Genomic DNA, 26,589 nt, shown 5'->3' on the forward strand with positions numbered 1-26,589 from the left:
TCTTCATCGACTACAGTTCCGCCTTCAACACCATCTTACCTCGCCAACTCATCTGCAAACTCCGAACACTGGGTCTGTCTAACACACTGTGCAATTGGGTACTGGACTTCCTCACAAACCGCACGCAAGCCGTCAGGCTGGGCAAATTCACCTCATCCACTCTGTCCCTCAGCACTGGTGCTCCGCAGGGGTGCGTGCTCAGCCCTCTATTATACACCCTGCTCACACATGACTGTTCTCCCTCCTTCTCCTCCAATCACATCATAAAATTTGCAGATGACACCACAGTTGTGGGGCTCATAAGGAAAAACGATGAGTCTGCCTATCGGAGAGAGGTGGAAGGCCTGTCAGCTTGGTGTGCTAATAACAACCTACAGCTCAACATAAAGAAGACAAGGGAGATTATAGTAGACTTTAGGAAGTCAAGGCCGGACCACTCCCCTCTGCTCATTAACAACGAGGCAGTAGAGGTGGTCACAGAGTTGAAGTTCATGGGTCTCAGTGTGAGTGAGACCCTGTCCTGGAGCACCAACATCGCTTCAGTGATCGGGAAAGCTCAGCAACGCCTATACTTCCTACGGAAGCTGAAAGAAGCTGACCTGCCAAGAAATCTACTTGTAAACTTCTACCATTGTGCTGTCGAGAGTGTACTGACTTACTGTGTGTCTGTGTGGTTCTCCAGCTGCACAAAGGCAGAGCAGGAGGCCCTACAGAGGGTGGTAAAGGCGGCAGGTAGGATCATCGGGTCCCCTCTACCATCTATCACCTCCGTCTTCACCTCCCGCTGCCTCGGCCTCTCCCACCGTATCATCAGAGACCAGTCACACCCAGCACATTATCTCTTTCACCTCCTCCCCTCAGGGAGGAGATACCAGTCCATCAGTGCTAGTAGCTCAAGACTGAAAAACAGCTTTTTCCCCTACGCAGTCAGACTGCTAAACGAACGACATGAGCATTGACTGTCCCCTCATATGCATCATGCATTCTGTCTCTAATTGGACTGTGTTAATTTATTGGTTCCCTTCTCATCCATCATGCACTTTATAATATCACCATGCACTTTACTTCGTGTTGTATGTTATGTGTTATGTTGTATTTATGTACTACGGTTATGTGGGAGCTCCCTTGAAATTTCGTTGTATGCTCAGTGTATGCTTTGTGTGCAATGACAAATAAGTCTATTCTATTCTATTCTATTCTGTACAAGAAAATGGCCTTCTGCCTGTATGAGTCATCATGTGGGTTTTTAGATTACTGGTGTTAACATAGCCTTTACCACATACTGTACAAGAAAATGGCCTTTCGCCGGTATGAATCCTCATGTGTGTTTTTAGATCTCTTGTGGTAACACAGCCTTTACCACATACTGTACAAGAAAATGGCCTTTCGCCTGTATGAGTCATCATGTGGGTTTTTAGATTACTGGTATTAACACAGCCTTTACCACATACTGTACAAGAAAATGGCCTTTCGCCTGTATGAGTCATCATGTGGGTTTTTAGATTACTGGTATTAACACAGCCTTTACCACATACTGTACAATAAATTGGCCAATTGCCTGTATGAGTCATCATGTGGGTTTTTACAACACCCGGCCGAGTAAAGCCTGTACCACATACTGTACAAGAAAATGGCCTGTCGCCTGTATGAATCCTCATGTGTTTTTTTAAACTCTGCTTTAGATTAAATATTTTGCCACACTCACAATTAAAACTTTTCTTCCCTGTGTGACTCCAGGACTTCAGGTCCTGGGACAGCTTGTGCTGTCCTCCCACATTTTGTGTGTTTTGTGATTTCAGTGTGTTTAAAGCTGACTGATCTCCTCTAGTCTCCTCCCAATCATAACTGTCTTCGGTGTCAGATTCAGAACAGTGTGAAGAAAGGAGCTGGTTGTCACTAGTTGGTCGTGATGTTCCACAGTCCTCTACATCAGCTTGTGTTTTCATGTGTACAGTTGAGGTGCCGGCTACAGGCTCTGTCTCTCTGTCTTCATCATCTTCTTCACTTTTCACTGCTAGTAATGTCAACGCTGATCCACCAGCCTCTTGTCTTTGAAGTAGGTCCTCTTGTTCCTCTTTAATCTCTGGAGCTTGTGGTTCCTCCTGGACCAGACTGGAGCTCCTCTCCTCTTCATGTGGAACCTCCTTTTTACACACAGGGACGTGCAGAAAGTCTACAAAAATAATACAATGTGTTACGAACCTTATGGTCTAGGACAGGGGTTCTCAATGTTTTTGGCTGGAGACCCCCGGAAATGCTTTGGCCATGTCTTCTCCCCTCTGGCTCCAAAACTATGGAATGGGCCTGGGCCCATAAAAATATCAGCCATAAAAATGCCATATCGGTATCAGAATGGTCTCATATCCTTTCTTTTTTTTCTCAATAGGCCTACCAATTTGTACAGCATGCCTTTGGCTGTATACATATATTATTTATATTTGTATATTTATTATAATGATTAAGAATTATTATTATAATGATTAGGAATGAATTTGCCTTTTGTGCGAACCTGTGCCTAGCTGAATAGGACTACATTTTAATAACAAGTAAGACGCGCGAACGCAGCTCGTAAATTGCAATAACAATTAGAATAAATTAACTACTTTTTTAAAGGTTTTTTTTAAGTTCTCTTTTTTTGGTGTGTGCGTGCGTGCGTGTTTTTTTCTTTTTTTTTTAATGTTCTTTACGTTTTCTTTTAAGTTGAGTTATTTTTTTAGTGTGTGTATGTGTGCGTGCATGTGTGTGTTTGGTTCTCTTTTTTTAAAGTTATCTTTAAGTTTTTTTCTTTTTAAGGTTTTTTTTTAAGTTAAGTTTTGTGTGCGTGTGTGTGTGTGTGTGTGTGTGTGTGTGTGTGTGTGTGTGTGTGTGTGTGTGTGTGTGTGTGTGTTTTGAGTGTGATACAGCTGCGCCCTCTGGTGGCGGGCCGGTGGTGTTACAGCGTGACACACACAGACAGACACACAGACAGACAGTTTAGGCCAGCTTCTATAGTTAGTGCTCACTGCGTTCGCAATCATAATCATAATGTTGGTACTTGAGAGCCAAATATTTTCTGAGGTGGTACTTGAAAACTTGTAAAAAGGTTGAGAACCACTGATTTAACAATATTTTCTTAATTTCATATAGGCTCAACATTCTGCTCTGGTTATCAATGGTAAAACTTGTTTATCTAATTAAATAGAGGTTTGATTAAAAGTAATCCAAAGGTAACTGAAAGTAACCAGTTACTTTTTAAATTGTGGTACTCGGATTACGTTACTGACTACAATTTATAGCAAGTAACTTGTAACTGTAGGGGATTACTTTTTAAAAGTAACCTTCCCAACCCTGATTGTAAATGGTATTCAACTTGACTACATGTTTAAACCACAGTAAATAAAACACTACATACCTATCTTGTACAATTTTACTACAGGTTGCATCCTTGTATCAAACAGTCCATGTCTCTGGTCCATCTCTGGCTGTTCCTCTGACAACGTTGAATGTCTTTTGGATCCCATCTCTCTAGATACTGTAGACCTCTCCCTGTGGTGCTCTGTGGAAATCACCAGTAGAAAGCCCTTTCATTATACCACATAATCAAATCAAACTTACTTTCAACCTTTTCAGTTGAAAGGAGCAGTCACTAGTTGTTCTAAGTGCTAAAATAATTGTCCTCATCCTGAAGTAAACATCAGATGAAAATAAAAATATTGAATTTGTAAAAGGGAAACAAAGGTCAAAAAGTAACACAAATAGCCAATCTACAAGCTCACAGAGGACACAGGCTGGGGCACCAACCAAGGGACCAGTGAGGCACTCCAACGTTGAAGCACTGGGCCCTAGTGGTAAGAGGAGGGACTACAGGCGGACCCGTGGATTCATGACCAGGAAACTGGGCTTTAACATTGAGCGCTCGGTTGCACTTCCGCATTTGACCACCAAAATTTGGTGGTCAAATGCGGAAGTAGACGTTTTGAGACGGTCCTTCCGGGTGCTTCAAAAACGCCACAGAGCAACTTCCACTGACATGAATAGCGGAGGGGGCGGAGCTTCGCGCCAGATCAGTATCTATCCTTTTATATACTCTATGGCGCCAACCCATACTGCTCCCAGTGCCGTCTACATTCCTCCTGTCACCAGTCTCTCCGGTGGTCTAATGTTCATGAAATACCACTTTTTTTTATCCTACTTGGCCTGTGTCTCATAGGAGGGCTGTGGGCAGTTCAGAAACCCATCCACCAGTGACATCATCGTTAGGCAGATTTGTTTTTAAACAAGATTTAAAATAGAAAATATTTCGATTTGTATTATTGTGAGACCAAAGAAAAATCATTTTCGCATTGCAACTTTTCAGGAATAGAAAGCCCGCAGTTTCTATTAGTTTGGAGTCCCCATCGATGATATCACTGGTGGATGGGTTTCTGAACTGCCCACAGCCCTCCTATGAGACACAGACTGAGTAGGAAAAGAATGGTGATATTTTATCATGAACATTAGTGAGAACCAATTATATGAAGATAAGTTGAAAAGTGGTGAAGTGGTCCTTTAAGTAGTATTATTTGATTGTGTATTTGAAAAAAGTCAACAGTCATTGACCCACCAGCCTCTCTTTGAAGTAGCTCCTCTTGTTCTTCTTTAATCTGTGGAGGTTGTGGTTCTTCCTGGACCAGACTGGAGCTCCTCTCCTCTTCAGGTGGAACCTCCTCTTTACACACAGGAACGTGCAGAAAGTCTAGGATTAATACAGGTTAGTTAATACTGAATTTAATACTGTTAATACTGAAGTAGTACTGTAAAGCTTCAGTGAACCCATTAATACTTTTACTGACGAACCATCGTCCCATTCATAATACATTTTGATCAATGTAGTCACATTGTTAATGCTAAAATCGATAACAGAGTCATATCGGTTCATCTCTACACTCTCAGTATCGACCCACTTTCACCAATAAAACAAATAAAGACAGAGTGATTTAAACTTACTGAGATCCAGGTGGTCTTCAGGTTCCTGTTTAATAGAAAAAGTTGTGGCTGGAGAACTGATCTTCACCTGCAGACTGGACTCCACACACTGGTCTGGAATGAAGACATATACTGTAATAAACACTTTAATAAATACTTTGATGTGATATTATTAACTTTAATAATAAGGCTGTTCATGTGTCACAAATAAGGACTACCATAGACTATATAGAGACCAAAGGACTACAGAATAACACTCCTGTAGAAAACTGAATCAGACTAAATTAATGTATACTATGAACCAGAATTTTTTTTAAAACAAAAAACGAATTTAAAATGAAAAATGAAAGAACAAAATGAAAGAACATCTAGCAAGCAGTATTTTTGTCATTGCATAGGCCTATTTGAAATAGCCAAATCAGTTTGATAACAGATTAATGATCCTGAAATAGATAACACGAGTAGGTATAATATTGTTGCCGTCAGGTGGAGACTAGCCTTGGAAACCCAGACGTTTTTATTTCCAGGGAAAAAAGTCTGGACCGAGTCCATTCAAGTGGAACGAGTCCACTTCAATTCGGCATACAGTAGCCCAGTAGATTATCCCGGTGGATCCTGCCGGGAGCTGCCTATGAGCATAGGTGGACCCCAGGCTAGGTGGAGACCTCTTATGTCCAAAACTGTTACTTTTCAGAATTCTAGTAGGAAAAATCACAGTGAGTGGTGCAACTCTGTGTGGGCGTCCCCAGGGAGTTCCCGGAAGTTCCAGACCCACAGGAATGTTACCAGGGTACCGGCCCGGTTCCGGCGAGCCGCCCCACGTCCAAAACGGTCGGGAAATGACAGAGTTAACGTGTGGGGGTCCCTCTACTGTACTGTCACAACCGAAATCATCATATATACAGTGTGTGTGTGTGTGTGTGTGTGTGTGTGTGTGTGTGTGTGTGTGTGTGTGTGTGGCTGCACAACAGTGACACTTGGCGGTGAAAACCTACCAAACGCTATTTTCGTGCTCGGACACAGCCAGCCAGCCAGCCAGGGACCCAGGGACACACATAGCTGTCTATAGGAGAGGTTGCACCACTCAAAAATATCAGATAGAAAGCTTGTAGATCGGCTATTTTGGTTACTTTTGGGAGAGAGTGCATTTTCCGGCACCTGCGGCAGCAGTCCGACACCCTACCCCAAACCCTAACCTCACAGGGAAGACACAGGTAATTTTTAACCGGCAACGCATATCAGCTGTTATCGGCAGTTGCGGCGTCGGCCACGGAATGGACCGACATTGCCGCGGAACTCCACTAATCCCCCCACCTTCCTGGGCAGGTGCCACCCCTCAGCCCTGCAGTGCCACGTCTGATGGCCGGGGACGGAGAATGCACTCTCTCCTTCTGAATTACGGAGATACAAGGTTTCTCTGCCCGGCAGCAATAATAAAAAAGTAAACCCAGCTGCTATAATAGAACAGTGAGAATCATGTAGATCTCAGGATTCACATGGAAACAGTGAAGGCCTCACAGAACGGAGACCAGGTGTCTCCCTTTGCATGGGACAGTCCCTCATTTCCAAGACTTTAAGCGTCCCACAAATTGAAACCCTGTCGCACATTGTGACTGACAAGCATTACTGTTCAAATGCCCTAATATAGTTAGTCCCCTAATAGTTGGCTTACTGTTGTAAAGCTCTAACATTGTATATTTTCCTGAATCCTGATGGATGTATATCGAGCAATATCCCCAGAGTCTCAGAGGAGGAGGAAGAGAGGCTCACTAGGACAGATTTAACAGCAACAACAACAACGACACAGACGCAGAGAAGGCTCAAACAACCCACCTTGACTCAATAACACCAGAGTAAGGCCAGGTGTGGACAAGGACAGATGCATGCACAGTTGCACACCGCACAGACTTATAGTCTGGTGAGACGTAGGACCCTAGGCAGGTCACAAACCACAGTCCTAGAAACCTCTAAGTGCCTGCAATGCCAGAAGAACACACAAGGCAGGTGGAGCCTCCTGTTGGCTCTGGCATAGAGAAAGGACAATAGCTGGAAGCCTGGATGAGAGGGCCAGTGATTTGGCCAATCACTGCTGACCTTGTGGTTGTCGAAACACTCTAAAAAGTTTGGGGACGGTGGCACAGTCGGTAGTGCTGTCGCACAGCTAAAAGGTCCTGGGTTCGATTCCCGCTGGGGACGCTAGGGCGTGTTCTCTCCTCTGCATCATCAGTGCGCATACCCGAGGCGGGGTTGGCGAAAAGGCCTTTCTGTGTGGAGTTTGCATGTTCTCCCCTGCCGCAATTTGCAACTCTAGATTTTTTTATAATGGGATGAATCTAGAGTTGCAATACCCTCCATTGACTCCCCACTCATCATTTTGCGTTTGCGATCTGCTTGTCTTAAACGACGTTAAACTCACCAACATTGCAGCTGTAGTCCAAGCTTGAATTATTCTCTTTCAATCTGCAGAGCTTGTTTTTCATAAAAATCCCCCGTAGACATGTTATGAGCTACTTTCTGTCAAGAAATTCTGTGCAAGTGATTATTTTTCTAAGTGCTGGAGTTTTGAAGCGCTCGTCGTAAGTCACTGAACGTCCCTGCATGCATCTGTTTCGCATTTGCACATAATGCAGGAGGCAGCAGCGCGACCCCTTAATACAAACGAGCGCTTCCAAACTCCAACATTTCTTCTTCTTGACAGAAAGTAGCTCATAACATGTCTACGGGGGATTTTTATGAAAAACAAGCTCTGCAGATTGAAAGAGAATAATTCAAGCTTGGACTACAGCTGCAATGTTGGTGAGTTTAACGTCGTTTAAGACAAGCAGATTGCAAACGCAAAATGATGAGTGGGGAGTCAATGGAGGGTATTGCAACTCTAGATTCAAAATCTAGAGTTGCAAATTGTGGCTAGTTCTCCCCATGTCTGCTAGGGTAGGTACCCTCACATGTTCTCCCCGTGTCCCCTAGGGTAGGTACCCTCACATGTTCTCCCCGTGTCCCCTAGGGTAGGTACCCTCACATGTTCTCCCCGTGTCCCATAGGGTAGGTACCCTCACAAAACTACATGCAGTAACCCTGGTCTCTAAACTACCTCCCCCTGGCCAGCCGGGGCGCCTGATGGAGGGAAAGGAACTGGTCGGAATAACATGTTCCTTCCACGTGCTACATCCGGCCAGGGAAACTCCCCCCTGTCAGGTGAAAAGCAGCAGCTTGGACTCCTCATGCATAGAAGGAAGGATGAGGTCAGTCCGCTGCCCCCCACCCCCCAGGTTGGCAGAGGAAGTGTAGCGCCCAGGATTACATTAGATAATTGACACTGGGTGAAGAAATGGGTTGCAAAATCATGGGATATATATATTTTTTTTAAAGAAGGTTGGGGACCACCTGATGACCTCTCTTCCAGGCCAAGGCTTTATCCATTATGGATCTTTGATGTATTAACAAACAAACTTAAGCCTTTAAAATAACATGAGAAAAAGGCTGCAGTACCAAGTCAGCCATACCACTTATGACCACATTTCTTTAAAATAAAAATCACACCCGTGTGAACTGAGTGGTGTAAGGTATTATATAGCCTGATCAGCTCTGATCTGACGTAATGAAATCACACCTGGATGTGATTTCACAACTGGCTTTTTTTGTGCAGAGAAAATGACCACGGTTGCTACGGTCATCCAGTTCACCCGGGTGTGATTTAATTACGTCAGAAATTATTTTGAACATAGCAACCATGCTCATTTTTTTCTGCACACAAAAGCCAGTTGTAGGAGTGGTTTACACCACTCAAAAAACAAATGTGAGACAGAGGGGTTTAATGACCAAATGATAGGCAAGGCCCATCAGACACACACACACACACACACACACACACACACACACACACACACACACACACACAAAACCTGAAGTGAACACAAAATGTAACAATAAATAACTTGAAGCTACTGGGAAATGTACTTCAGTTCAGCTAGCATGATGCTACTTGTAGCTGAGCTGGTGTTGTTCAGAGTTTACCAACCTGCATTGTGTAGATCGATGTCCATATCAACATCAATGTCCAGCACTTTGTTTTGTTTCTCCAGCAGAGTTTCTATTGTCTCCATCTCTCTCTGAAATAGGTTGCACATGACCTGAGCAGCCAAACTGAGGCGCTCCAACACAAACACTCTGACATCAAGCTTCACACAACAAACAGCAGCACCACCACTCTGCTGCTGTTTGTCCAAAACACACAATATGTCCTCTCCCACCGACGTCATGTGTTCATGTATCTTCAGCCGTACAGACTCCATTTGACACGTTTTGACCTCCATTATGAGACGTTGTTTTTAGCAACAATCCGTTTATTTCACACCACGATGAAAAACAACCACAGAGCTAAAGGCTAACAAACTCCATGCTGCAGTGCTAAACGCTGTACATGCACAGCCACAACCCTGCTTCTGGGTCAAAGTGTTTACGCATGCGCAACAAACGATCCATGCACTGTTGCCTTAATGTCTTTCGCCCCCTGGTGGTGGAGGTGTGTAACTGTCACTAAATACAAATTATACATCTATGTAACAGGGGTTGCGTTTTGCAACTGCCTTCAAATCCCACTATAGTAGGGCCTGTGCAGATAGCACTGAGGGAGCAGGGGCTCAAACACCAGAAAAGGGCACATGTGTGTGTGCTCGTAGCGCGCGCCGATTTTTGGGGTCTTTTTGTGGGGTCCGTCCCTTGTGCCATTGCATGTCATTGGACAGTAAAATAAGCAATACGTTATCATTAGTCTGAAACTAAAACTGACTGATGGCAGGCAGCACATTTAAAGTATAATTATAAATAATAATTATAAATAATAATTATGATAGTGGAATTATCATTAGGCCTACTTGTCAAATGTTCGTCTTGAAGGGCCAATGGCCCTAATTGGCTCCCCACATAAGCCCTTGTTGGCCCCCACATAAGCCTTATTGGCCCCCCGGGGCCCCCCATTGGCCGCCCACATGCCCTTATGTGGACAGAAAAAAATAAATCTTATGATTTGTTTTTTAGTTTTTTATTTGAAGGGGCACTTTGAGGCAAAAGGGCAGTGGCTCAAGCCCCCCTAGCCTGAGGTGTAAAAACAGAGTGAGGGGCGCTCTTATCATCGTACATCATCATGAATCATCTTATAGCCTGCTACTGGCCAATCATTCAGAATGCCTGTTGCCACAAATTTACATCATATTTGGCGGACATTTCACCTAATTTCTCCTTTCATTGTCAATGGCAAATATTGAGACGTGTGGGGTCAAAAGCTGTATATAGGAGGCCGTCAAAAAATCACACCTGTGTGAAGTGAGGGGCGCTCTTATCATTGTACATCATCATACATCATCTCATTCCGGCTAATCAGAATGTACGTCCTCACTTTCGTCTTCAATGTTTGTGTTTACGCAATGTTTGTGTTTCCACAAACACTCAAAACTTCATTTTCAATGGCATTTAATGTTTGTGTTGGGACAGTTTGTGTTTACACACAACCTCACAGCTGGACATACCGTAGGACGGGCTAGCGCCCCTAAAAAATACAAAAATAAAGATACAAGTTGCTCAGGACGTCAGCTAGAGTGAGCAACCTCACAGACTCCATATTTGGACTTAATCTTCGACACAAAACTCTTTATATTCTTTATATCGACTTCCTTCTTCACACTTCACCTCGGACTCAAACACTCAAAGCTTTGAGTGTTTGAGTCCGACGTCACGCTGACACCGTTATGGTGCGGGAGCGACATGGTATAAGAATGTCAAGCGGAGTCACAGAGCTGGACAATGTGGGAGCAGCGAGCTTGAAGCAGCACAGAGACAGACATTCTTTAAGAGCTCTAAGCAGCACAGAGACAGACATTCTCCAAGAGCTCTAAGCAGCACAGAGACAGACATTCTCTAAGAGCTCTAAGCAGCAACAGAGACAGACATTCTTTAAGAGCTCTAAGCAGCACAGAGACAGACATTCTCTAAGAGCTCTAAGCAGCAACAGAGACAGACATTTTTAAGAGCTCTAAGCAGCAACAGAGACAGACATTGTTTTAAGAGCTCTAAGCAGCAACAGAGACAGTCATCCTTTAAAGGACCACTTCACCACTTTTCAACCTATCTTCATATAATAGGTCCTCACTAATAATCATGAAAAAATGGCGCAATTATTTTCTACTCGTTCTGTGTCTCATAGGAGGGCTGTGGGCAATTCAGAAACCGTCCTCCAGTTATAGATTAAGGCTTATAGATTATTAGTGAGGACCTATTATATGAAGATAGGTTGAAAAGTGGTGAAGTGGTCCTTTAAGAGCTTGAAGCAGCAACAGAGACAGACATCCTTTAAGGGGCGATTCACACTATGGTCCCGGGTGTGCACTCGGGACCACTTGGCAGATGTTGTGGTAGTGTGTATGATGCGTACCGTTCCCGGGAGCGGATCGCCCAACCGTCCCCGGGACCACATGAAGTATATTCAGATACGGATCAAGATATGGGTCCATTTGGTTTCATCTTATGCACTCAATAAATATATTGTTGTTAAACAACTGCATTACTTAATTTACAAGAAGTCTACACAATTAGAGAATGTAGAAGAATTGTTATTTTGATCAATGTGTGCCCATTGTCTCTTACTGCTGAACAAATCTTATCCAACGACAATAAAATATTTCTTGGGTCTTGGGTCTGAGAGGCTAAATGTCATCAAATGGTGGTCCATATGGCTCAAATGCAGAATAAATAATGGGCCCTGATTTAAAAAGTGTTGAAAACCACTGATTTAAAGGATAAGCCTCTTGAGATGCATCATCTCGTTTTAGAGGGGGTCCTCGGGCATTTGTCCGTAACGTCGACATTAATGTTGTAGTTCTTGCGATCCACTTATTTGAGACATAAAGCATCACAGAGCTCTACTACTATAACTACTGGGACATTCCTGTTCATGAGATCTGCAATGCTCCTGGTCTCCAGAACTACTGGGACATTCCTGTTCATGAGATATGCAGTGCTCCTGGTCTCCAGAAGTCACTGGCTTTCACTCACTGCAGGTGACTGTGCTTGTTCAGATTGCTCCTTTGTCCAGATTGCTCCTTTAGGGGGAGAGGATTTTGGCCTACTGTATGAGCTCAAACAAAGTGTTGTATAAGTGTATGCAAAGTAGTAGTTATCATAAGCAGGACTAGCTGTGTATGAAGCCCAACACACACCGTCTGTGAACGCCGCGCGTCAAAACAGCCGCCTCCGTTATTTTCAATTAACCTATCCCACACCGGCGGCCTCCTGTGTGTCCTCATTGGTGAGTAGGCTCTTCAAAGCTTATTTACAAGGACATATGGCAGGACCATGGATAAGAGTTCTTTAAGGTTTTCTATATTTTAGGACCCACAAAGCACTTCTACTTCTTCTTTTCTGATCAATATGGCAGGACCACATTTGATCCGATTTCACTCAGCGATGTGAGAAACGAATTATCTTCAAAATGTCACCAACCACGCATTTTCATCTGAACTAAACGCATCACTATTGATGATTGACCTAAAACTAATCTGAATTTGGGGTTTGTGACTAGTTGTATTTATTTGGATCATATAATGTCAATATTTGACACTGTGTTGTGTATGTTTCAGTGTTGGCTGCTGTTTTTTGCGGGGAGGCTAACTGCAGGAGTAAGTAGGCTACTGTTGCAACGGCTTGAAAATTGATGCTCTTCAATTTAATTCAACCTTAATTATGTTTTATTTATTAGTTGTATTACTTTCACTGAGCTATAGCCTATATGATTAAAATAATTGAATATAGATCAATCGTGTAAAGGAAGGACATTATAATTAAGAATTCAGATTAACGTGTGTGTGTGTGTGTGTGTGTGTGTGTGTGTGTGTGTGTGTGTGTGTGTGTGTGTGTGTGCGTGCGTGCGTGCGTGCGTGCGTGCGTGCGTGCGTGCGTGCGTGCGTGCGTGCGTGCGTGTAAACATGCATGCGTGCACACAAAAATGATTTCATTTGTCAGATGGTTGGGGATGTGGTAACTTCAAGATACGACTCTTCTGTGGTAAGATGGAACTGTACATTACCAGCTTGAAGCTAAGCTTAGTGACCATATACACTATAGCCTGGTAACTTGACCACTCCCCCTTGAGAGTAAGTAGTTTACCAGACTATATACACTACACGTGTATGCCTATTTTCCTTAACGGATATTTTCTGAACTGACCTCAATATATCTTTTTCTTTTTAAACATACACCATTAATAATCTATCTATAAATGCATCAGGTCTCTGTTTGTACGTACGTGACACACGCGTTCCACACCCCTACAGGGAGTGCAGTTGCAGGATAGCCGGTTGTCCAGAACCAGCACAAAAGGCCTCTGGCCGGGCTCTGGACCTGATCATCGACACAGGCTGTCAAACTAAAATATGATTTAAAAGGTTATCTAACGGCGTACTTTCTTTCTTTTTTACCACCACGTCTTTACTATACCACGTTCCAAAAGGTTCCGAAATCGGCCATTTTGATTTAATTGAATAATAGGCTATAAGCGACTGTAAGGCCTATTCAACGTGGAATATTTGATTGATAAAATAATAAAAGACTATATAAGAAGAATTTCATGTGTAATATGTTTGATGGAGTATAAGTGTCTATAAGTCGTATTTAATGCGAAGTGTTTGTTGGGATTGTTTTACTATTAGGATGGGGACATCACATGAAGCTACAATCGGTTCAGTATGCATGGAAGTTTAGTGGGTGGAGGCAAATTACCCCAATGGACCCAACATGTTTGTGCATCACGTGCATGGAGTACTGTGTACGCACACATGCATGCACACACACACCAGTGTTGATGTTGACGGCACATTTTGATTTAGTTTTAATGAATAAAATTTCCATTTAGTTTTAGTCATCTGAAACGTTTTAGTTTTAGTCCAGTTTTAGTCGACTTGATGTAATGTTAATTTTGGCCGGCCTAGATGGTGGCTTAATGCTAGCCTGGCATGGCCAGACTAAAATCACTGCGCTGTGGCAGATTTCAGTCAGGACAACTCAAGAATGGATGGAATATATATTTATTGAATATAAAATGAGCAATATATATATATATTATGGTTTGGTGATGAATTGGATCTGCTTTTTTGGTACTGGGATCAAGCGCATCAGTCCCCGCCATAGACCCACCGAATCCCTTGTACCAAATCAGCAGATCCAAAACGACAGGTTGGTAGCTGGGGTGATGGAGGGTGAGCAGCAACAGAGAGACATTTCTCCTATTGTAAAATGACTCCGTGTAGGCCTACTTTTTCATAGTCAAACATAAAACAGCACACAAATATGCTTTTTTTTATTATTCTTTTTACTGTAAACCAGCCTGCTCAAAGCCGGCTCTGTGGGTTCCGTTCATATACCTTCTACCTCCAAGCTGAAAAGAACTCCTCAATAGGATTCAGGAAAGGAGAAGAAGGTGGAAGGAATAGAACAGAAAAATGTTCTAATGATGCCAGCAACTGTGTAGTGGCTGAGATTGGGTTGGACCCTCTGGCTCATGGTCAAACCATGATTGAACACATGGTCAACCACAGACAGTTGCCCGAATCTCATTAGATATGACCGTTCTCCTTCTTCTTTCTCCTCTTCCTCTCACTCCTCCTCTCTGTCCACCTACTCCTCTACTCATCCTCCTCTCACTCTTACCCCTCTCCTTCTCTGGTTGTCGATCTCTTCAAGGTTCTCCATTGTTCACCCAACAAAACAGAGGCTCTCAAAAGGCTCCCTTTTATGCTGCAGTCCTGATTGCAAATTGCTCACCAGATCTGAATGTATAGAGATTTGACTATTTGTGTGTTGTAGGTTGATTGTATGTGAGAAGTGTGTGCAACAACTGAACATTGTGTGTAGTGTTTGGACAACAAGGTAATGTGTTTATTGACATCAGTGTAAAGAAGGAAAGTCAGAGTCTGCAGCGATCTGGTTGGTCAGTAAGTTAAGACTCTTTCTTACTAAGGGCAGACTCTCGGGCCCAGATGACATCATTGATAAACTTAGTTTGTATTTAAGCAGTCAATTTCTGTTAGTCAGTGTGATTTTTGCCCCTCGTCATTTTGGATTTAGACTTGTTGGGTTATATCTCCAAATTGCATGTGACTTTTCCATGTATTTCTGTAATGTTATGTCTCGCTGGGAATAAATGTATCCCACCTAGATAATTTGACAAAGTTTCTGTCTCCGTTTATTTGCGCAATCTTTACCATTCAAACTATTACAGTAAATTCACATCACACCAAAAGGGGTTCCCGCCCAGAATGGGTTAAACATGATTTGTTCAGTTTTAAATTTCACCAAGTCTGGGAACTTTAGAATATAAGATTTTAAGAACAGGTTATAGGTATGATCAAGGTATCCTTATTATAGGTTTGCCCCATACTTCTACACAGTACGATAGATAAGGGTCAACAAGTGAATTGTACAGTGTGTCATTGAAAACAAATGGTGAACATTTGAGTCCATATCTTGATAAATAGGTTGACAAATCATTGTAAACCAATCAGATCATCAGACACGGGTCTCCTAACTGTACCTAGAGTAACATGTACATGTGCTGAAGGTGGATTTAGTCCCTATGGTCCTACTCTATGGAACAACCTTAATGACCTGACATCTAGCTGCTACAACTGTCATCTTTTAATCTCGTCAGCCCTAGTTACTTCATGTGTCAAATCGTGAAAATAGCTGATCTACAAGCTCACAACATGTTGCGATGCAATGTGTTCTGACCTTGTAGATTGCCTATATCCGCAGAGCAAACATTGTGTGTGTGTGTGTGTGTGTGTGTGTGTGTGTGTGTGTGTGTGTGTGCGTGCGTGTATGTGCGCGCGCGCACGTGTGCGCGTGTATATGTGTGCGTGCCAGGGCCGTGCAGAGAGCACTGAGGGGGCAGGTGCTCAAATCCCACAAAAGGGCACATTGTTGGTTTTTGGGGTGGTCTTTTTGTGGGAATACCTTGTGCCATTTCACACCAGAAATGTTGTACATTGGGGGCTCAATTTTCATCCATGCTATACTCCTTTTACCTAAACTTCTTTGCCTTTTTTATTTATTTATGTTTTTACCATTTTGAAAAACTTTTTGAATAGTTAAACAAGAAACGTTTTTTCAAAATAGCATGGACAAAAATAGAGCCTTATTTTTCTAATGGGGAAATAAAAGGTGTTCCACAATAACTTGGTCCATGTCAGTGGCCTACGTTCTCATTACCATGTCAAAATGAAAAGGGCCACGGATGTTGTGTTAACACTTTCATCGCCCTCATGTGATGTTACCGCAGGCAGACAGGCAATATCTGTGAATTTGCGCCAACTACTTCCGTGGCACACAGCCCAACACAGCGAGAGGAGCAGCAAAAACCTCTGGCGGATTGGACAAAAACAACAACTTTCCTCATAATGGGAAGAATGTAGGCTGTGTGTAGCAGCCTGGACAGCACGAAAGGTTAGTTAAGAGCTTCGGCTGCTTGGAATTGATATAAACCTATATAACCCGCCATATTTGTTTTACCTCAAATGTCTGGTTTGGTAATGTGAAATAATTCCTTTTGTTCACAGCACACACCTGACAAAGGAGCATTGATATTAAATGACGATTAAATAGAATTGTTTAAATGTGATGCATATGTGGCTTCATGGTCCGATGGTACATTATGTAGGATGTAGCTGACACCCCTGATCTACACAAACCCAGCAGCTTGTGAGCACTTTACTGCATATCAATGAACATAATTATTGCATGAATTGTAATGAATATGACTTGTTAAATACTGACAAATGTGGACACAGACTGAGGCTCATATTGTACTACCAGAACATATCAGCTGGAGGGAATAATGCAAGATAAAATTAAGTTCCATCATGTTGAATAGAAAATAAGATCCATACACAGGATAAAATTAAGTTCCATCACAAGGAACTATTAATGTGCATTTTATTCAGTCATGTTGATATTGTCAGATTATACATATAATTCAGATAAAGAAAGAAAGAACAAGTGTGCTTCCTCTGGAGACTGCCCTTTGTTTAAGACAGTGGGTGCTCAGCTTTGAAAATAACTTAAGTCATAAACAAACTAAATGGAAAAAGCGGCGCTCCAAAATAAAAAAATGCAAGACTGGCTAAAAAGTCTGAAAAAAATGTAAATACTTTTTAGTGGATTAGACTGACCATATGTCTTAAACTAATGGCTTTTCGCCTGTATGAGTACTCATGTGTCTTTTTAGATTACCCGCCAGAGTAAAGCCTGTACCACAAACTGTACAAGAAAATGGCTTTTCACCTGTATGAGTCATCATGTGGGTTTTTAGATTACTGGTGTTAACACATCCTTTACCACATACTGTACAAGAAAATGGCCTTTTGCCTGTATGAGTCATCATGTGGGTTTTTAGATTACTGGTGTTAGCACAGCCTTTACCACATACTGTACAAGAAAATGGCCAATTGCCTGTATGAGACATCATGTGGGTTTTTAGACTACCCGCCTGAGTAAAGCCTTTATCACATACTGTACAAGAAAATGGCCTGTCACCTGTATGAATCCTCATGTGTTTTTTTAAACTCTCCTTTAGATTAAATATTTTGCCACACTCTGTACAATTCAAACTTTTCTTCCCTGTGTGACTCCAGGACTTCAGGTCCTGGGACAGCTTGTGCTGTCCTCCCACATTGTGTGTGTTTTGTGAATTCAGTGTGTTTAAAGCTGACTGATCTCCCCTAGTCTCCTCCCACTCATCACTGTCTTCAGTGTCAGATTCAGAACAGTGTGAAGAGAGGAGCTGGTTGTCACTAGTTGGTTGTGATGTTCCACAGTCCTCTACATCAGCTTGTGTTTTCATGTGTACAGTTGAGGTTCCGGCTACAGGCTCTGTCTCTCTGTCTTCATCATCTTCTTCACTTTTCACTGCTAGTAATGTCAACACTGATCCACCAGCCTCTTCTGGTCTTTGAAGTAAGTCCTCTTGTTCCTCTTTAATCTCTGGAGCTTGTGGTTCCTCCTGGACCAGACTGGAGCTCCTCTCGTCTTCATGTGGAACCTCCTCTTTACACACAGGGACGTGCAGCAAGTCTACAAAAATAATACAATGTGTTACGACCCTTATGGTCTAGGACAGGGGTTCTCAATGTTTTTGACTGGGGACCCCCGGAAATGCCATGTCTTCTCCCCTCTGGCTCCAAAACTATGGAATGGGCCTGGGCCAATTTAGCGGTCCAGGCACCTTGGCTGGTAATCCAGCATGACATTGCGTCACGGGTTCGAGTCCAGATCCAGTCAAATTGTGTGTCTTCCACCGCATCTCCCTCCCCGTTTCCTGTCTACCTACTGTAAATCCATCAATATATATATATATATATATATATATATATATATATATATATATATATATATATATATGGCTATATATATATATATATATATATATGGCTGTCAAATTAACTGAGTTAATTCATTTGTGAGATTAATTTGATTAAAAATGTTAACGCAATTAATCCATGCTTGGATGACCCGCCCCATACATGCCAAAATCCCATCGACTCTGCACTATCTAGCCCTATCTGGATGGCAATAATAGTGCCATAAAAGGCTGCACAGTTTACATAGGCAGAGGCTCAAATCACATAGCACGACAACGGGTGAAAGACACCATCCTACCACACTGGGTTTGTTATAAAGAATAAAATATACATACATATGCATGTTAAATGTATCCGCCTTCTGACAGTTATCTTACCATTCCGACAACAATATACAGAAAAACATGGCATATTTTGGACATTTGATTAATCATGATTAATTCATTTTCAAACTGTGATTAATCTGATTAAAATTTTGAATCGTTTGACAGCCCTAATATATATATATAAATATATATTTGGTGGGATGCACGATTAATCGGTAGCATAATCAGAATAGGCCATATCGGTATCGATGAATTTGCCTTTTGTGCGAACCTGTGCTTAGCTGAATAGGACTAGATTTTAATAATCATAATGTTGGTACTTGAGAGCCAAATATTTTCTGAGGTGGTACTTGAAAAACTTGTAAAAAGGTTGAGAACCACTCATTTAACAATATTTCTGTAGTTTTTTTTTAAATTTCATATAGGCTCAACATTCTGCTCTGGTTATCAATGGTAAAACTTGTTTATCTAATTAAATAGAGGTTTGCTTAAAAGTAATCCAAAGGTAACTGCAAGTAACCAGTTACTTTTTAAATTGTGGTACTCGGATTACGTTACGGACTACAATTTATAGCAAATAACTTGTAGGGGATTACTTTTTAAAAGTAACCTTCCCAACCCTGATTGTAAATGGTATTCAACTTTACTACATGTTTAACACTAGCGCGTCGGAGCGGTCAGGCTGACCGATTTTGAAATTTTGAAGTGGATTTTCTTTGCCCATGAAGTCCTGAGAAAGTTCCCCTTGCATGACTTTTTCTAAATGTTCGATTCAAACCATCTCTGTTTTTTTTTTCATCTGAAACGTTTTGGAAATATGATTTTAGACATAATTCTACTAAAATGTCTGCTCTTTTTCGGTCCGTGGGACCGCTCTTAGAGCCCTCACCCTTTCTCCCCCACAAGCAGTGCTTTTCACACCTCCCTCCCGGCTGGAGACGGGCATTGTTCAAGCTAATGTGTCATTTGCATTCCAACTAGCCTTCCACATGTAGGCAAACTTACATTACAAACTTACATAAACTAAATGTTGTTTTAGATGTTATATTTGTTATATGCGGTTTGCAGAAATAACGATGTCTGCCTTTATTTCTCGAAACGGAAAAAGAAATATGGTGTGTGGTATTGTTTCCACCAAGCGCATAGCTCAATAGATATAAATACATGTTGACTATACACGCCATCTTTAGCATAATTATGTTGGAATAATAAAGTTTATAGCATTGTGACTATGTCGCGCATATTCATTTCATATATCAGCGCATCAAAAATATGGTGAAATATGGTGTATTGACTGACTGGCGTATTGTTTCAACCAAACGCATAGCTCAATAGATATAAATCCATGTTGACTATACACGCCATCTTTATAGCATAATTATGTAAGGTGGCGATGATCAAAATGAATCAATTATCCTGGAATAATAAAGTTTATAGCATGGTCTGTTTGACCCGACCGACATTTCCTTGGAGCGAGAATGTTCGCCGATGCGCGAATCAGCGCGATGCCAAATAAAAATGACAGTGTTTGAAATCAGTCCAACCCGATAGACGTCCCGAACTTCTAAATGTTTTGTCAGTAAGAAGAACAGTTCTGTCCGTCCTTCGTCTGTAAACTTTTCTGCACGCGACCAGTGGAACTGATTTCCACGCATCACGGCTCTCTTTTTTTCTCTCTCCCTCTCTCTCTCCCTCTCTCGTGGAGAGGGAGAAAATATCCAAGTAACTGACGGTGAGGTATGCGGAAGTGCATTTTAGATAACGCTGTAGCACTATTTGTGGCGGTGATGCGTCACATGACTTGATCTATCCTATGGTGTATATATAAACCGTGCTGCTGCTACGGACCTTTCTGCTGGCACAATAAATCAAATATATATAAATGACATCGATCATAGGCGGCGGGTATGTAAGGCTAGGCCAGGCTTAGCCTTCCCAAAAATTATGCTGGGTATTTTTTAAATATATATAGGCTAATATGTGCGCAGCATTATATAGAAGGCTAGCCGATCCCAAACTCCCAACTCCTTTGTCTGTAGCCTAAACTTTTCTGATTTGCACGCACGCACAGCTCTTTCCTTTTTTTGGCACAATCAATCAAATATATATTAATTACATCGATGTTTCCCCCTCTATATAAAATGACAATATATAACTAATGTCGTATTTCGTCTGAGCAATGAATTCGTTGGAATGTAACATTTAGAAGACAATGGCAAGCCGTCAACGGGTGCAGAGAGAGGTGTGAAGATCATTAGACAGTGGGGGAGACAATGGCCAATCAAATAGCACGAAAAACACCGGTCAGCCTGACCGTTAGCCGTCATATTAGTAGTGCATTTTTTTCAGACATCCTAGTGTTAAACCACAGTAAATAAAACACTACATACCTATCTTGTACAATTTTACTACAGGTTGCATCCTTGCATCAAACAGTCCATGTCTCTGGTCCATCTCTGGCTGTTCCTCTGACAACGTTGAATGTCTTTTGGAGGCCATCTCTCTAGATACTGTAGACCTCTCCCTGTGGTGCTCTGTGGAAATCACCAGTAGAAAGACCTTTCATTATACCACATAATCAAATCAAACTTACCATTTCAGTTGAAAGGAGCAGTCACTAGTTGTTCTAAGTGCTAAAATAATTGTCCCCATCCTGATGTAAACATCAGATGAAAATAAAAATGATATTGAATTTGTAAAAGGGAAACAAAGGTCAAAAAGACAGAAAGACAAAACACAAATAGCCAATCTACAAGCTCACAGAGGACACAGGCTGGGGCGCCAACCCATACTGCTCCCAGGTGCCGTCTACATTCCTCCTGTCACCAGTCTCTCCGGTGGTCTAATGTTCATGAAATAGGCCTACCACTTTTTATCCTACTTGGCCTGTGTCTCATAGGAGGGCTGTGTGGGCAGTTCAGAAACCCGTCCACCAGTGACATCATCGTTAGGCAGATTTGTTTTTAAACAAGATTTAAAATAGAAAATATTTCGATTTGTATTATTGTGAGACCAAAGGAAAATCATTTTCACATTGCAACTTTTCAGGAATAGAAAGCCTGCAGTTTCTATTAGTTTGGATTCACCATCGATGATATCACTGGTGGAGGGGTTTCTGAACTGCCCACAGCCCTCCTATGAGACACAGACTGAGTAGGAAAAGAATGGTGATATTTTATCATGAACATTAGTGAGAACCAATTATATGAAGATAAGTTGAAAAGTGGTCAAGTGGTCCTTTAAGTAGTATTTTTTTATTGCGTATTTGAAAAAAGTCAACAGTCATTAACCCACCAGCCTCTCTTTGAAGTAGCTCCTCTTGTTCCTCTTTAATCTGTGGTTGTGGTTCCTCCTGGACCAGACTGGAGCTCCTCTCCTCTTCAGGTGGAACCTCCTCTTTACACACAGGAACGTGCAGAAAGTCTAGGATTAATACAGGTTAGTTAATACTGAATTTAATACTGTTAATACTGAAGTAGTACTGAAAAGCTTCAGTGAACCCATTCATACTTTTACTGCCGTCCCATTCATAATACATTTTGATCAATGTAGTCACATTGTTAATGCTACAATCGATAACCGAGTCATATCGGTTCATCTTTACACTCTCAGTATCAACCCACTTTCACCAACAAAACAAATAAAGACAGAGTGATTTGAACTTACCGAGATCCAGGTGGTCTTCAGGTTCCTGGTTAAGGTGGTCTTCAGGTTCCTGTTTAATAGAAACAGTTGTGGCTGGAGAACTGATCTTCACCTGCAGACTGGACTCCACACACTGGTCTGGAATGAAGACATATACTGTAATACACACTTTAATAAAGACTTTGATGTGACATTATTAACTTTAATAATAAGGCTGTTCATGTGTCACAAATAAGGACTACCATAGACTATATAGAGACCAAAGGACTACAGCATAACACTCCTGTTTTAAAAAACAAACTAATTAAAAATGAAAAATGAAAGAACAAAGTGAAAGAACATCTAGCAAGCAGTAATTTTTTCATTGCATAGGCCTATTTGAAATAGCCAAATCAGTTTGATAACAGATTAATGATCCTGAAATAGTAGGTATAATATTGTTGCCGTCAGGTGGAGACTAGCCTCGGAAACCCAGACGTTTTTATTTCCAGGGGGGAAAAAAAGTCCGGATCGAGTCCACTTCAAGTGGAACGAGTCCACATCAATTCGGCATACAGTAGCGCAAACGTCGATCACTCTGCTGATTTCTGATCGTCTGCACCTTTGTTAAATTGACGCACACACGTACACACACTCCTCTCTCTCTGTCGCTCTAATTAATTAGTCTCATGTCGCGCAGCTGCGTCTAGATTATCCCGGCGGATCCTGCCCGGAGCTGCCTATGACATAGAAAGCATAGGTGGACCCCAGGCTAGATGGAGACCTCTTATGTCCAAAACTGTTACTTTTCAAAATTCTAGTAAGTAGGAAAAATCTAAGTGAGTGGTGCAACTCTGTGTGGGCGTCCCCGGGGAGTTCCCGGAAGTTCCAGACCCACGCCAGGGTACCGGCCCGGTTCCGGCGAGCCGCCCCACGTCCAAAACGGTCGGGAAATGACCGTTGTACTCTAATGTACTGTCACACCCGAAATCATCATATATACAGTTAATATGTGTGTGTGTGTGTGTGTGTGTGGCTGCACAACAGTGACACTTGGCGGTGAAAACCAACCAAACGCTATTTTCATGCTCGGACACAGCCAGAGAGCAAGCCAGGGACCCAGGGACCCAGGGACACACATAGCTGTCTATAGGAGAGGTTGCACCACTCAAAAATATCAGATCAAAATCTTGTAGATCGGCTATTTGTTACTTTTGGGAGAAAGTGCATTTTCCGGCACCGGCGGCAGCAGTCCGACACCCTACCCCAGACCCTAACCTCACAGGGAAGACACGCTGTTTTAAACCGGCAGCACACGTAGGGAGCCATGGGTGAGTTTTAACCAGCGACGCTGACACCCTACCCCAAACCCTAAACTCACAGGGAAGACACAGGTGATTTTTAACCGGTAACTCATATCGGGAGCCGCGGCTGTTATCGGCAGTTGCGGCGTCGGCCACGGAATGGACCGACATTGCCGCGGAACTCCACTAATCCCCCCACCTTCCCGGGCAGGTGCCGCCCCTCACCCCGGCAGTGCCACGTCTGATCGCCGAGGACGGAGAATGCACTCGCTCCTTCTGAATTACGGAGATACAAGGTTTCTCTGGCCGGCAGCAATGATAAAAAGGTAAACCCAGCTGCTATAATAGAACAGTGAGAATCATGTCGATCTCAGGATTCACATGGAAACAGTGAAGGCCTCACAGAACGGAGACAAGGTGTCTCCCTTTGAGTGGGACAGTCCCTCATTTCCAAGACTTTAAGAGTACCACAAATTGAAACCCTGTCCCACATTGTGACTAACAAGCATTACTGTTTAAATGCCCCAATACAGTTAGTCCCCTAATAGTTGGCTTACTGAGAGGCTCACTAGGACAGATTTAACAGCAACAACAACGACAATGACACAGACGCAGAGAAGGCTCAAACAACCCACCTTGACTCAATAACACCAGAGTAAGGCCAAGTGTGGACAAGGACAGATGCATGCACAGTTGCACACCGCACATACTTATAGTCTGGTGAGACGTAGGACCCTAGGCAGGTCGCAAACCACCGTCCTAGAAACCTCTAAATCCCTGCAATGCCAGAAGAACACACAAGGCAGGTGGAGCCTCCTGTTGGCTCTGGCATAGAGAAAGGACAATAGCTGGAAGCCTGGTTGAGAGGGCCAGTGATTTGGCCAATCACTGCTGACCTTGTGGTGGTCGAAACACTCTAAAAGGTTTGGGGACGGTGGCACAGTCGGTAGTGCTGTCGCCTCACAGCTAAAAGGTCCTGGGTTCGATTCCCACTGGGGACACTAGGGCGTGTTATCTCCTCTGCGTCATCAGTGCGCATACCCGAGGCGGGGTTGGCGAAAGGGCCTTTCTGTTTGGAGTTTGCATGTTCTCCCCATGTCCCCTAGGGTAGGTACCCTCACATGTTCTCCCCGTGTCCCCTAGGGTAGGTACCCTCACAAAACAACATGCAGTAATCCTAGTCTCTAAACTACCTCCCCCTGGCCAGCCGGGGCGCCTAATGGAGGGAAAGGAACTGGTCGGAATAACGTGTTCCTTCCACGTGCTACATCCGGCCAGGGAAACTCCCCCCTGTCAGGTGAAAAGCAGCAGCTTGGACTCCTCATGCATAGAAGGAAGGATGAGGTCAGTCCGCTGCCCCCCAACCCCCAGGTTGGCAGAGGAAGTGTAGCGCCCAGGATTACATTAGATAATTGACACTGGGTGAAAAAATGGGTTGCAAAATCGTGGGATTTTTCTTTTTTTTTAAAGGTTGGGGACCACCTGATGACCTCTCTTCCAGGCCAAGGCTTTATCCTTTATGGATCTTTGATGTATTAACAAACAAACTTAAGCCTTTAAAATAACATGAGAAATATCCCCTAGGCTGCAGTACCAAGTCAGCCATACCACTTAAGACCACATTGCTTAAAAAAAACAAATGTGAGACTGAGGGGTTTAATGACAAAATGATAGGCAAGGCCCATCACACACACACACACACACACACACACACACACACACACACACACACACACACACACACACACACACACACACACACACACACACACACACACACACACACACACACACACACTTACTCTTATGTACCTGAAGTGAACACAAAATGTAACTATAAAGAACTTGAAGCTACTGGGAAATGTACTTCAGTTCAGCTAGCTTAATGCTACTTGTAGCTGAGCTGGTGTTGTTCAGAGTTTACCAACCTGCAGTGTGTAGATCGATGTCCATATCAACATCAATGTCCAGCACTTTGTTTTGTTTCTCCAGCAGAGTTTCTAGTGTCTCCATCTCTCTCTGAAATAGGTTGCACATGACCTGAGCAGCCAAACTGAGGCGCTCCAACACAAACACTCTGACATCAAGCTTCACACAACAAACATCAGCACCACCACTCTGCTGCTGTTTGTCCAAAACACACAATATGTCCTCTCCCACCGACGTCATGTGTTCATGTATCTTCAGCCATACAGACTCCATTTGACACGTTTTGACCTCCATTATGAGACGTTGTTTTTAGCAACAATCCGTTTATTTCACACCACGATGAAAAACAACCACAGAGCTAAAGGCTAACAAACTCCATGCTGCAGTGCTAAACGCTGTACACGCACAACCCTGCTTCTGGGTCAAAGTGTTTATGCATGCGCAACAAACGATCCATGCACTGTTGATTTAATGTCTTTTGCCCCCTGGTGGTGGAGGTGTGTAACTGTCACTAAATTAAAATGATACATCTAATATGTAACAGGGGTTGCGTTTTGCAACTGCCTTCACATCCCACTATAGTAGGGCCGTGCAGAGAGCACTGAGGGAGCAGGGGCTCAAACACCAGAAAAGGGCACATGTGTGTGTGCTCGTAGCGCGCCGATTTTTGGGGTATTTTTGTGGGGTCCGTCCCTTGTGCCATTTCATGTCATTGGACAGTAAAATAAGCAATACGTTATCATTAGTCTGAAACTAAAACTGACTGATGGCAGCCAGCACATTTAAAGTATAATTATAAATAATAATTATAAATAATAATTATGATAGTGGAATTATCATTAGGCCTACTTGTCAAATGTTCGTCTTGAAGGGCCAATGGCCCTAATTGGCTCCCCACATAAGCCCTTGTTGGCCCCCACATAAGCCTTATTGGCCCCCCGGGGCCCCCCATTGGCCGCCCACATGCCCTTATGTGGACAGAAAAAAATAAATCTTATGATTTGTTTTTTAGTTTTTTATTTGGAAGGGGCACTTTGAGGCAAAAGGGCAGTGGCTCAA

The 26,589-nt window shown here is 42.8% G+C and overlaps 1 protein-coding gene and 1 long non-coding RNA gene across 2 annotated transcripts; both read right to left on the bottom strand.

Moving 5' to 3' along the window:
- Window positions 1–3,418: 3,418 nt before the first annotated feature.
- Window positions 3,419–9,356, bottom strand: LOC306919327. The gene is made up of 4 exons (XR_013789517.1): window positions 8,963–9,356; window positions 4,966–5,058; window positions 4,583–4,714; window positions 3,419–3,535 (listed from the first exon to the last, which is right to left on the bottom strand). It is a non-coding gene; the product is annotated as an uncharacterized lncRNA (long non-coding RNA).
- An 11,699-nt stretch (window positions 9,357–21,055) lies between these two features.
- On the bottom strand, window positions 21,056–25,944 carry LOC306919378 (uncharacterized protein; the record flags this gene model as incomplete). The annotated part of the gene is made up of 4 exons (XM_079532168.1): window positions 25,530–25,944; window positions 22,340–22,456; window positions 21,968–22,096; window positions 21,056–21,207 (listed from the first exon to the last, which is right to left on the bottom strand). The coding sequence occupies exons 1-4, from the start codon at window positions 25,822–25,824 to the stop codon at window positions 21,056–21,058; spliced, it is 693 nt and encodes a 230-aa protein (XP_079388294.1). The 5' UTR covers window positions 25,825–25,944.
- Between the last annotated feature and the right edge of the window lie 645 nt (window positions 25,945–26,589).

The sequence above is a fragment of the Electrona antarctica genome (assembly GCF_951216825.1).
Source record: "Electrona antarctica genome assembly, contig: scaffold_25, whole genome shotgun sequence".
Classification (NCBI taxonomy): domain Eukaryota; kingdom Metazoa; phylum Chordata; class Actinopteri; order Myctophiformes; family Myctophidae; genus Electrona; species Electrona antarctica.